The sequence below is a fragment of the Telopea speciosissima genome, chromosome 6, assembly GCF_018873765.1.
Source record: "Telopea speciosissima isolate NSW1024214 ecotype Mountain lineage chromosome 6, Tspe_v1, whole genome shotgun sequence".
Taxonomy (NCBI): Eukaryota; Viridiplantae; Streptophyta; class Magnoliopsida; order Proteales; family Proteaceae; genus Telopea; species Telopea speciosissima.
In genome coordinates this window covers 26,612,974-26,626,545 of record NC_057921.1, presented here as the reverse complement: position 1 = coordinate 26,626,545, position 13,572 = coordinate 26,612,974, and the positions used below count along the sequence as shown (strand labels likewise).

Sequence of the window (13,572 nt, the reverse complement as noted above, 5' to 3'; positions counted from 1 at the left end):
TTTTAAGTCCTTGTTTAACCTAATTAAAACCTATATCATTAGCTTCCTAAAAACCTGCATATCATTACTACATAAAACCCTAACTCAAACCCCTAGTCTTAACCCTAATTCTGCCCTAATTTAGCCTAAGCTGTCCCAATCGGCCAGCCTTTGTGTGTGATCCTATTACCCTGGCTCCTAGTGGGATTACTCTTATCTAGGACTACATTACTTTGGCAACTAACCTTGCTTTATATCTTTCTACTGAGCCGTCTGACTTGTGCTTCAAAACAAAGACCCACTTGCAGCCAACGGTTTCTTTCCTAGTGGAGGAATCACCAAATCCCGTGTCTGATTTTTCTCAAGGGCAAGCATTTCTTCATTCATTGCATCCTTCCATTTCTGTTTGGTTGTTGCTTCCTGCCAATTGTTAGGGATGGTAACAGAGGATAATGAAGACACAAAAGCATGGAATGAAGGAGTTAGAGAGTTGTATGACACAAAATTGGAAATCGGATGTTGTGTACAACTCCGCTTTGGTTTCCGAATAGCAATGTATAAATCCAGACTGGGATCAGAAGGAAGCTTACCAAGAAGATGACTAGGAGTAGGGCTTGGAGCAGGTGCCGATTGTGTACGATCAGTGGTGGTGGTCTCTTTGTTCCGAGGTCCATGAGAAGGAAAAACAGTTCCTCGAGAGTAAATCTTCAAATCGGTCTCCCCTTGAACTGTTTGTTGCTTCTCATTCTGTCCTATTTCTTGTTCCTGACTTGTAATTCAATCTTCTAGTTCAACAGAAGCATCCTCTATAGTAGGTATATGAACATCCAGAGGAGCAATCAGCGGGACCTCTGCATCACTTAGAATCTCCCCTTGTAGAGGTACCGGCTGTTTATAGTAAGCCTCAGATTCTTTGAATATTACATCCATGGTGACAAACAATTTCCTGGTAGGAGGATGATAGCATGTATACCCCTTCTGGGTAGCCGAATCTCTAATGGGCAACGACCTCCTAAGACTCTTGATGGAAGCCGATTGATAAGGTAAGTGGCTATAAATACTGTATCACCCCAAAAACGAGGAGGAATAGCCATAGAAAATATAAGAGAACGAGTAGCTTCCAACAGATGTTGGTTCTTATGTTCAACAACTCCATTTTGAGCAGGAGTATCCACACAAGAAGTCTGATGAATTATCCCATGGCTATCCAAATATGACCGAAAGGCACCATCCATGTATTCTTTGCCATTGCCCGACCTGAGAATTTTCATCTTGGCATCGAACTGGGTCTGGACCATCTTATGAAATAGTGTGAAACAGGTGAAAACATCACTCTTACTATGCATCAAGTAGACCCAAGTAGTCCGACTATAGCAGTCAATGAAGGTGACAAACCATCGAAACCCAGAAGTAGAAACACACTGGGCAAGGCCCCACACATCAGAATGTATCGAACTAAATGGACTCATACTTCTATTATCAGAAATAGGATAAACACTTCGAGTTTGCTTTGCCAAAGTGCAAGCATCACAAGAAAATTATTTGGATTACAACTTTTTAATAAACTAGGAAATAGAACAGATAAAATACCCAATGGTGGATGGCCCAAACGACGATGCCAATTATTCAACTCAAACAATGCAGAATCAGAAAAAGATGTAGGTTGGGATGTCAAAGCTGCCAGAGAACACTCAAGCACGTACAGACCACCAACCACCATACCACATGCAATCATACTGCCCATTTCCAAGTCTTGTAACAAACAATGGTTCAGAAAAAATGTCACTTTATAGTTTGAATCCTTGGTCAAGCTACTAATGGAAAGCAAATTAGTAGAGAATTTGGGAACATGTAACATAGATGAAAGGCAAAGAGAGGAAGTGCACTGTACAGATCCCTTCCCCGATATAGGAGAAAGAGACCCATCAGCAATACAGACCTTATTATGACCAGATAAAGGGGTATATTTGAAAAAAAGAGAGGAAGAACCCGTCATATGGTCGGTTGCCCCTGAGTCAATAACCCAAGAATTGGGTATGATTGAGGTGCAGTTCCCACAAAACGAAATACCCGTGGAAGAAGTGGTAGTGTGATTGGTAGGCAGAGAAATAGCTGAAGCAGCCAATGAAGGAGATACAGAAGCCGAAGAAGATGCGTCTAATCGAGTCATCATATCCCAGAGATTTTGCAGTTTAGCTACAACCAGGGAAAGAGATTGGTCGGGCTGCTCTTCAGTAGATGCCTGATTGGCACGGTGTTGGTGGGCTGATTGGAACCACCCTTCCCATGCCCACAAGTATTTGCAGGGCGATCATGAAGCTTCCAACAATGGTCCTTGGTGTGCCATTCCTTCCCACAGTGATCACATTTAATAGGGGGCGATCACCAGCAACAGGACGGGAAGAATTTCCACGGGAAGAAGATTGGGAACCAAAAAGAAGGGTCGATTGTTCGTGAGTAATAGGATGAACCATGTCTGTACGCCGACTGTCTTCAGTCGAAAGAATCGCATAGGCCTGCTCAAGAGTTGGTAGTGGGTCACGATTCAAAATATTGGCCCGGATCTAATCAAACTCAACATTGAGGCCAGCCAAAAAATAAAAAAACACGCAAACCATCTTCCCACTTCGGGAAGGCTGTTGCATCAACATCATTGGTCGCAGTGAAGGTGCCCAGAAAATCCAACTGCTGCCACATAGTGCACATGGTATTATAATATTGAGAAAGGGACAACTCCGACTGCTTGGTAGAGTAGATCTTGTGACGGAGCTCATAGCACTGGGCAGCATTCCCGACCTGAGAATTAGTGTCCTGGGCTGTCTTCCATAGCTTGGCAGCCGTATCAAGGAGAAGGTAATGCCCGGCAATTTCTTGGTCCATAGAATTAACCAGATAGGGCATGACCAAGAAATTAAAATTCATCCATCGATCCTGTGCAGGACCAGCCTCTGTAGGCCTAACAGTAGTCCTCGTGATGTAGCCAGAGAGACCACAGAAACCAATTGCGAACAAGCAAGAATGAGACCACAAGAGATAGTTGCTGCCATTTAATTTGATAGAGTTCAACGGAAACGGGAGAAAGTCACATTGCAACGATCCATCAGGGCCAGAGGAAGCAGAAGTGATCTCTGAAACGTCAGGCATGGTGGCTGGACAAAAAAATCGCAGGAAAAAAAAATCCTCCCAAAAAAAAATCAGATCATATGAAGGGAAAAAAGGCCCTTGGTGGGAGTCAACTCACCACCAAGGGTGTGAAAGAGATGGCGGCAAAGTGGGAGAGGGCTCCTGTGAGAAAGAAAGAGGGGCCAAGAGGTGTCGCGGGAGGCTGGAAGAGGCGGAAAGGGGCTGGTGGTGACGGAAAAGGTAGGCGGAGGCCTGGAAGGGCTGGGGAAGGTCAGCGGAGGGGAGGTGTGGTGGTGGTGGCGGAAAGTTGGCGGTGGTGAGTGGTGGCCGGCGGTGGTTATGTTATGGTGATATCACGAAAGAAAGAAAGAGAGAGAAAGAGAGAGAGAGAGAGAGAGGAAAAAAAAAAAAAGGAAAAAAATCATGGTCCATATTCCCAGATGATTTTTGGCTCTGATGCCATGTTGAATTCCGTGAATACTGGCTTGAGTCAGAGCGAGTACAACCATCTTTATTTATAATGTAAAGAAGAACATTCTGAAATAGGTACAAGGACATAATTAACCCAGGACAATTTTACCCTTGAACCCATATTACAACACATTTCATTATAATTACTGATTCCTATCACTAAAAAATTAAGTCAATTGAATGACTTAATTAGTTTTCTCTCCGTTGTTATGCAGCATTGTGTATGTTTTCCCCTTGGGAGTTCATGACCTTTTTTCTTAGGGTGGGGAGGGGGAGGGGTGATTCAGAATGCATTAATTATGACTAACAGTCACAAACAACCACTAGGAGATTTATCCAGAAAAGGGGAATATACAAGAGGGGGGCATGTCCTTCCCACAAGTTCATGTAGCCCAATCAAAAAAGATCTTTTAGCTACAAGCGACCAAACTATTACAGACTGTGGGAATATAACAAAATATAACACTACTTCAATTTTTATGCTGAGTTCTTCCTCACAATTAGTCTGATCACCCGCCTCCTGATTGCTACCATTTGATCTCCTGGCCTCAGAAATAATATTCATGAACTGCAAGTTTGATTGTTCAAAGATTGTAAAATTTCTGGCCATTCATATAAACTATGCATGTATGAACAGAGCATCGCTGTTCTGCATTCTGATGATTGTGATTTGCTGCTGCCATCATGCCTGCTTTGCTGCTCTTACATTGATTTGGAGCACCCTAAATATTTAAGTGTTGCTTTGGTTATGGACCTGTAGTTACTGTTCCTGAGTATAAGTTTAGTTTACTGTTCTAAATATTCTTTTCCTTGTATGGAGAAGATGCAAACAATAAACAGCACCCAATGAATGTACTGCTTGATTTTCCTTTTTGCCCTGGGAGGGGTGTGTGAATGTAGACATGCTTTATTTTTGATGAATTGTAACATTTAGATTTAAGGAGTTGGTGTAGCAGATAATCAATTCTTACAGATACATCTTGATGATAGAGATTAGGCAGTCAGCTATATAGCCTACAGAGCAGTCTCCTAGTATTGCTCTAAAAATAAACAAATCTGTAAAACAGTAAGCTTGCTCCTTCCAAGTTCCAGCACAATCAAAGAATTTTTCTTTTCAAGATAGTATAGACTATATCAAAACTTTTGCACCAGTCAATGTTTAAAAAGTTCTTTCTGCTTACTGATTCCTTTTTCTTCCTGCTCAGGACCAATACCTGATGGTGCTGATGCTGTTATTCAAGTTGAGGACACTGAACAAGTAAAAGATAGTCCAGGTGAAGCAAAGCGAGTGACAATATTGAAGCAAGCAATCCAAGGCCTTGACATTCGTCCAGTGGTATAACTGATTGCTTTCTAAGTCTATATTGGTGATAGTAATAGCAGTCAACTGTTCCTGAAAATAATTCATATCATTCTACAATCAATAACATTTTTAGAGCCTTCAGTGATTATAATAAGATAAAGTGACAAACTGACAATCATACTAGAGGAGACACTAATGGAAGTTCCAGCTTGTGAAGTTTATTCATAATTTCCGCAAATAGAAGATGTTAGGTATCTATGGATAGATCATAAGATGTGCTCTAACCAGCTCACTGTATATAATGAGGGATAGGGATCATGTTGAGCCATATTTGATTCCTAGACCAAAAAACACTTATTAGTTCCCAGCCCATACTGTTAATGGAATGATGATGACGTCAAATATTTTTTATTGCACTTAGGTAATTCTATGTTGACACCCAATTACACTTGTTAATTGCCAAATAGCTGTAAAATATCTTCTTATTTGATATTTTTGTTCAATCATGCAGGCCATCTGAGATTTTACCTGCTTTATTGTGCTCATTTGATCTCTATGCTTTCCTTTCTGATTGTAATTTTAAAATTTTAAGCATGACATTTGCTGGTCAGGGTTGTGACATTGAAAAAGGTGCCATAGTACTGAGGTCTGGAGAACTAGTAGGTGCTTCTGAAATTGGCCTACTGGCCGCTGTAGGAGTAATGATGGTGAAGGTATTCCTTTATCTTTTCTTCCCACCTTCTCCTCTTTTGGTGTAATGTTTGAACGAGCTAATGAATCAGAGAAATGCTAATTTTTCACAGGTATATCCTCGTCCAACAGTTGCTGTGCTTTCCACAGGGGATGAGCTTGTAGAGCCAACCACAATGAATCTAGATCGTGGCCAGGTACTGATATTCATAATGCAACTGGAACTTGATTATTCTGTGTACCTGTTGAGTTCTTTTACCAAAATTTTATGAAAAAACATTGAATTGAATTTCCTTAAGGCAGTTCTAGGATTGAAGAGATCTAAAGCTCTAAGGCACACCTTGACCTTAGAATGGTTATTTTGTCATCTATTGCAGATCAGGGACTCCAACCGTGCTATGTTACTAGCAGCTGCAATACAGCAGCATTGCAGAGTTGTTGACCTTGGTATTGCTCGTGATGATGAAGAGCATCTTGAAAAAATCTTGGACAGTGCCATTTCTGCTGGAATTGACATCCTTCTTACTTCTGGAGGTGTTTCCATGGGGGACAGGGATTTTGTCAAGCCTTTGTTGGAAAGGAAAGGGACTGTACATTTCAACAGGGTAGTCTGATGGTTCATCTATGTATTTTCCTTGATATCTCTCAGCTCTTTTTTATGCAATCTCTCCTCTATTAATTCCTCTAGGTGCAATATTTAGATAGAAACAGAGTGTTGCTTTAATTATTATATAGTTTCTTAAGATCATCCTTTAATAAAAGCAAAAGTAGATGTGGAACTATTCATTTATTTCCTTTTCTTGTGCTTATAATGAGTTGGTTCCCTTTTCAGGTTATCATGAAACCTGGGAAGCCTTTGACATTTGCGGAGATTACTGTAAAATCAAGACAGGAAAAGGCAGTTAGGAAGATTCTTGCATTTGGTCTGCCTGGAAATCCTGTGAGCTGCTTAGTCTGTTTCCATATCTTTGCCATCCCCGCCATTCGTTGTCTCGCTGGATGGTCAAGCCCTCACCATCTGAGGTTTCTGGAATTTCTTTGATGACACTAACTGTTTCCTTTATTCAGTTACTATTCCCTGAGAATTGTAACTGAATATTTTCATTTCTCCAAACAATTCAATGGGATTGAACTTTCTATTTTGTACTTGATGTGTATTTGCAGTACATTTGTTTCTTGGCATGCTTATGAATCACATCTATCTTATATTTCTTTATATAGTGTGATTCTTACCTTACACCATTGCTTATTGAACAGAGTGCATACTCGTCTTGCACAGCCCATTAAGACGGATTCAGTCAGACCAGAGTTTCATCGTGCCATTATTAGATGGAAGGTTAATGATGGATCCGGCAATCCAGGGTAGGAACTGAATCTCTTCATTGTAGTGGAACGATATATATTTTGTTTGATGTGCATTGCTCAAGATTATTTATTGAATACCCTTATGTGGTATTTATGGTTACAGTTTTGTTGCTGAAAGTACTGGTCATCAGATGAGTAGCAGGCTTCTAAGTATGAAATCTGCAAATGCATTGTTAGAGCTGCCAGCAACAGGCACTATGATTTCTGCTGGAACTTCTGTATCTGCTATTGTTATTTCTGATTTGAGCAACTTTCCTGTGAGTGAGAATTCTTTCTCATTAGATTCGAATCCTTCTTCACAAAGAAGTACATCCCATAAAAATAACGTTGAATCTCAAGATGCTGGGTTTAGAGTAGCTGTTCTTACTGTGAGCGATACTGTTGCAGCAGGTGCGGGGCCCGATAGAAGGTGAGCTAGTTCTTCTTGTTTTATTTTTTGTTGGATTGTATCTCCGTCTGAAACTTTTCATTTTTCATGCTAGCTATAAGTTGAATTATCCTGCACATGTGGTAAACTTCTTCTCTTCGGTAGTTATAAAGTGAAGTCTGATTTTTCTCTCTAAATAACTGAGTATCTCATCATGTTGATTGATTGTATCTCTGTCTGAATTTTTCCATGCTGGCTATCTGTTTAGTTTTCCATGTTTCTCAGAAACTTTCTTATCCTTGCAAAAGTTATTAAAAGAATTTTGATTTTCTATTTATAGAAATCACTTAGACATTTATAAATGTTGGTTCATCATTCTAATGATTATATTGCTTTCAGCTTATAAAATTTTACATACATTTCTATGTCGGTGGAAGGGTGAACTGGTGATTATTCTATATCACCAAATTTAGTATGGAAAGCATCTCATCCAACTTGGAAATAGTTGTCCATAATCATAAATTCCATTTTATCTAGTATGGGGTTTTGTGTATTTGATGTTATGATTTTTTTTTTTTTGGGTGAATTAGAATTCGTTACCAAAGAGAGAGAGTTGATGTTATGGTTTAGTTCATCAGATGAGAAATTTTTGTGTGTTATAATTGTATTCCTTTCGGGATAAGGCTAGAGTATTGAAAAAGAAAAGAAAATGTTTAAATTTGAGTATAACTCAGAGCCTAGCATCCTCCTTGTTGTAAGGCAGTGCTTTAAGTCAGCAGGATATAATATAGAGTGGAATCATTTACAGATATACAATGCTTAGCTGAAAGTCAACTGCTCTATCTATTAACTGTAAAGAAATGGGTCGGGGGGTTGTGTATCCCACAAATGAATGAAGGACTTCATACCTTTAGTTTCTTTTTCTTTTTCCATATTTCTAGTATATAATAAATAGTTGATTGTTCGAAGGATCTCACCTTCTTAGGGGCTCTCTACTTTGAGATATTTGATGATACTTCTAAAAGACCCGTTCAATATTATTAATGGCTATCTAGACACCCAAGGACTGAAATCAGACAGGTCGACACAAGATCTAGAACAGCAGGTCAACAATAACTCTTAATTGAGAAGACCAACAACATGGTGTAGAGGGATTTGATCTGTTCCTGTTCTGGTCGATTGACCTAATGAACACAAGGAAGGGTTCCTCAAAATTGGAGGTTATTCCAATGGCCAGTTAAGAAATGTTAGTGATTCACTAAAACAGAAAGTGACTGAAAACAGACTTCCAGAATTAGAAACAACCATGGAACTAAATCTTGCGAGAATTGTAAGTGGAATCTATCTAAATAGAAACAAAGAATGGAATTAGTAACTAAAGGAAAACAAAATAGGAAGTAAGATGGAAATAGAAACTAGTAACAAAATTTATAGACCAAAGGCAAAGATGGTGTTGTCGCTGGACTAAGAAGAAAAAGGAGAATTCCTTAGAGTTTATGTGTTAGGGGTATATTTGTCTCTGTCTCTATTATAAGCCATAAAGTTTTAATTTTACATTTTATTCTCTTTTTATCTTTTACCTCCTTAGGGAGTCCTAAGTAATTTCCTAGGAGTTATTAGTGAAGTAAATATAGGAGTTAGGGGAGGTTTTTTCTCTAACTCAAGATTCTCTCAATCTCTCTTCTCTTCCCTTCTTCTCCTCCTTGCTGCAAGTCACTTCTCTATTACCTAGAACCGATCCAATTTAGAGTTCTAACTTGGTATTAGAGCACAGCCCTCTAGTTTGAGAGTCGACTCAGTCTAGTTGGCTCTTCTTTCACCTCTCTTTGAAACCCTAAGAAGATAAAGGGTTCCACTAGAGGCTGTATTATGTAAAGCATACCTTCCTACATTCTTTGGAGGTCTATTGCTCACATCTATTTGCAAGGGAGGGAGTCTAGAAGCTGTTGAAGGTGTTTTAGCCCTAGAAGAGCTACCCAGAAATTTCCGCCAGCCATTCCCTGTCTCAGTTTCGATTCTGCCCCTTGGCAGATTGTTTGGCCTTGAAGCTAGGCCCCTTGGAGTCGCCTAGAGGTGCCTTTATGAAGCCCCAAGGGCTCGGTTCAAGAAGAGTGAAGGCTGGAGAGTGGTGCTCCTTTTTTGGCTGCTGAATATGTATCGCCTGCTCTGTATTTTGTCCTTTGGTTGGAATTTTTTGCTAGCTGACGGCCTTGGATATCTCTTAGTGCATGCGAATGAAAGAGTTATGTATGCCTTGGTTATTGTGGAATGGAGCCAGAGGACCCTTTGATGCTTTGAACTCTTGTTAGCTACTTTGCGTGACAGATATATGCATTGTTATGGCCCTGGACTGCTGTGTGTTGGTTGTTGGAAGTGTTTAGTTCCCTTTTTTTCCATCAAAAGTGTGCTCTCGGTTTCCCTATAGCTTGCTGATTTGATTCTTGTGGTTGGGTTGAGGTTGCTCCCCACTTGTGCAAGACTATATTGAGTCTCTTTTGGCATATTTTCCACCATGACTGGAAATGACTCTGAAGTTAGTGGGTCTTTGGGAGCTACTAGTGGCAGCTCAAGTGGAACTCTCCCCACCATGGCTGTCTTTGATAACCCCAACGCCCAACTTTCTATTGCGAAACTCAACAGTACCAACTACTTGGATTGGTCTCGATCGGTGAAGTTGCCCCTGCGCAGTAGGGGAAAGTTGGGGTATATTACAGGCTCCATCAAGGTGCTCGCTTCTACTAAACCAGACTATCTAAAGTGGGAGACTGAGAACTCCACTGTAATGACCTGGCTGATATTCTCCATGAAGCCTGAGATAGGAAGAAGATTTATGAATAAGGAAACTGCGAAGGATATTTGGGACAGTGCCTCCAAAGTTTTTGATAGGGTTGGTGATTCAGCAAAGGTGTATCAAATCCTCCCAAAAATCATTCATATGAAACAGGATGATCGGAGCATATCTGACTATTATAACACTGTTATAAGCTTGTGGGAGGAATATGACCACTATAGCAATCTCCAGCTGTCTAATTCTGAAGATGAGGCCAAAGTCTACAGGAAACAAGAAAAAGAAAGGATTCTTATTCTAATTGGTGGTCTTAATCTAGAGTTTGAGCTACTTCGCTTGCAGGTCTTAAGGAGGTCTCCTCTCCCATCACTGAATGAAGTGTGTATCTACTTGCAGAGTGAGGAGACTAGAAGAGGATCCATGAACACTGCACCATCACTGGAGAGATCTGCTCGTGTTTCTAGTTCCCACTACGATCAAAGAGGTGGAGGGAGAGGTCGAGACAGATTTAAATGTGACCATTATGGAAAGTTGGCACACTAAGGACAGGTGTTGGGCCCTTCATGGGCAGCCTCCTAGTGGGCGTGGTGGATCATCTGGTACCCGAGGTGGTTAGACCGTGGGAGCTCGAGCCCATTTTGTGACAGCTGATACAGAGTCACCTGGACCACTGCCTAATCTTGATTCTCTCTCCAGAGAAGCTATTGCAGCATTACGTCGGATGATATCCCAACTTGATCAGTCTTCAACTGCTCCTGCAGCGTCAGACTCAGCCTCAGCCTTGGAGGCCTTTACATCTGCTCCCTCCGCTGCTCCCCCTTGGGTCGTTGACTCTGGTGCCACAGATCATATGACTGGTATGTCTTAGTGTTATGACTCTTATTCTATTTGCTCCGGTAAAGATAAGGTTAGAGTTGCCGATTGTTCTCTTTCCTCTATCTCTGGTAAGGGCAATGTTCGAGTCACTTCTTCCCTTTCTCTTGATTTTGTACTTCATGTTCCCAATTTTTCCACTAACCTGTTATCTTTTAGTCATTTAACCAAGTCCATGAACTGTTGTGTCACTTTCTTTCCTTCTCATTGTCTCTTTCAGGATTTGGTGACGAAGAGGGTTATTGGCAGTGGACGTGAGCAGAAAGGACTCTACCTTCTGGAGCCCCAACCACCTGTTTTTCCTGTTGCTCAGTCTTATGTTTGTGGCCAGACTGATTGGAGTACTATGGATTCTGTGATGCTTTGGCATCAATGTTTAGGCCACCCATCTTTTGTTGTTATGAAGAAACAGTTGCCTCACTTATTTACTTCTTTTTCTTCTTCTCATGTTTTCCAGTGTGAACCATGTATTTTTGCTAAACATTATCGCACATCTTATCCCTATCATGGTAATAGATCCACTGTTCCTTTTCATATTCTGCATTCTGATGTTTGGGGACCCGCTCCCACTACTTTATCTGGATACCGTTATTTTGTTTCATTTGTTGATGACTACTCCAGGACCACTTGGACCTTTTTAATGAAACAAAAAAGTGATGTTTATGATGCTTTCAAGAATTTCAATCAGTTAATTTTTACTCAATTTGGTACGCGCATCCAGATAGTCTACTCCGATAAAGAGGGAGTACATGTATGGGAGGCTCTAACAGTTTTTTTATTGATCATGGTATTATCCACCAGATTGCATGTGTTGATACACCTCAATAGAATGGCGTGGCTGAAAGAAAAAACCACCATCTATTGGAGGTTGCTAGAAGTCTTCTTTTTAGCATGCATGTTCCCAAGACCTTTTGGGCTGATGCACTCCTTGTTGCTGCCTTTCTCATCAATAGGATGCCAACTCTGCTACTTGGCTCCAAATCCCCTCTAGGAACTCTGCTTCCTCAGACATCTGCCTTTCCTTTTCCTCCCAAGGTATTTAGGTGTGTCTGCTATGTCCATGTCAATAAATCGGCTAGGACTAAGCTTGATCCCAAGGCCCTCAAGTGCCTCTTCCTTGGTTATTCATCTTCTACCAAGGGGTATAAGTGCTATCATCCGGCTTCCCGAAGGCGTTCTCTCCAAAGATGTCACTTTCTTTGAGTCTATACCCTTCTTCACTCCTTCTCATCAGCATCCTCTTCAGGGGGGGAGAATAGAAGGAATGAAGAGGATGTTGATATCCCTTTCCTCCCATCTTTGCCTACTTCCCCATTTCTATTTGATATTGGAAAACCTAAAGAAGGGGCTGTTATTGGTATTGGTGATCAAGGGACTGTTGTTGAAAGTGGTAAGGAGAAGGATTACCACATTCAGTACAAAAAAAGGTGCATGCTTGAAGAGTACAGGAAAGAAGACCTGCCAAGAGCCCTCTTTGGAGCCACATTCTGAGCTCCATCCTCCTCAGTCAGGTGATCTTCCTTTTGATTTAGATCTCCTAATTGCTACTGGAAAGGGAAAAAGAGCTTGCACTAATCCTATTGCCCAGTTTGTTTCCTATGATGCTATCTCCCCTACAGGTCTTACCTTTACCACTGCTCTCTCATCTGTCACTATTCCCAAGAATCTTACTAAGGCTATATCTGACCCGAAATGGAAGAAGGCCATGTCAGAGGAAATGATGGCTCTTGAGAAGAATGGTACATGGACTCTTGTTGATCTTCCCAAGGGGAGAGTTCCAGTTTGATGCAGGTGGGTCTATACAATCAAGAACCGATTAGTTGGTATAGTGGACTGATACAAGGCTCGGTTGGTAGCCAAGGGGTATAGTCAAGTTTATGGTATTGATTACCAAGAGACTTTTGCTCCTGTGGCCAAGCACAATTCAATCAGAGTCCTCCTATCAATGGCAGCCAACAAAGAATGGCCGTTGTATCAGTTAGATGTGAAGAATGCTTTTCTTCATGGTGATCTAGAAGAGGAGGTGTATATGCAACCTCCACCTGGTTTCAAGTCTCCTTCAGCAGAAGGGAAAGTGTGTCTCGTCAAGAAGGCACTTTATGGTCTCAAACAGTCACCCAAAGCTTGGTTTGAGAGGTTTTGACAGGCCATTCTAAGGAATGGATATTCCCAGAGTCAGGCTGACCACACCTTGTTTATCCGGAGAGGTAATGGTACAGTCACTGCTCTTATTGTTTATGTTGATGATATTGTTCTGACTGGGAATGGTGAAGATGAGATAAAGAGGCTAAAATCTTACCTGGCCAAGTAGTTTGAAATTAAGGATCTTGGACTTTTGAAATATTTCTTGGGGATTGAAGTATCAAGATCAAAGAAGGGCATCAATATTTGCCAACGGAAGTTTGTTCTGGACCTATTGAAAGAGACAGGAATGTTAGGATGTAAACCAAACTCCCCAATTGATCGGAATCACAAACTTTGTGAAGACTGTGGTTCTCCTCTTGTAGATGCAAGGAAATACCAAAGGCTGGTTGGAAATTGATCTACCTCTCCTTGACTCGGCCAGACATCAATTATGCAGTTGGAGTGGTGAGTCAGTTCATGCATGTTCCC

At 41.0% G+C, this 13,572-nt stretch overlaps 1 protein-coding gene across 1 annotated transcript in view; it reads left to right on the top strand.

Annotated features, from left to right (window-relative positions):
• Positions 1 to 13,572, top strand: part of LOC122664607 (molybdopterin biosynthesis protein CNX1) — a 68,274-nt gene that overhangs the window by 4,197 nt on the left and 50,505 nt on the right. The window contains exons 3-9 of the mRNA XM_043860499.1: positions 4,779 to 4,909; positions 5,488 to 5,589; positions 5,680 to 5,763; positions 5,944 to 6,171; positions 6,399 to 6,589; positions 6,824 to 6,928; positions 7,035 to 7,340. Coding sequence (XP_043716434.1) covers positions 4,779 to 4,909; positions 5,488 to 5,589; positions 5,680 to 5,763; positions 5,944 to 6,171; positions 6,399 to 6,589; positions 6,824 to 6,928; positions 7,035 to 7,340 — 1,147 coding nt within the window. The remainder of the gene's footprint in view (positions 1 to 4,778; positions 4,910 to 5,487; positions 5,590 to 5,679; positions 5,764 to 5,943; positions 6,172 to 6,398; positions 6,590 to 6,823; positions 6,929 to 7,034; positions 7,341 to 13,572) is intronic.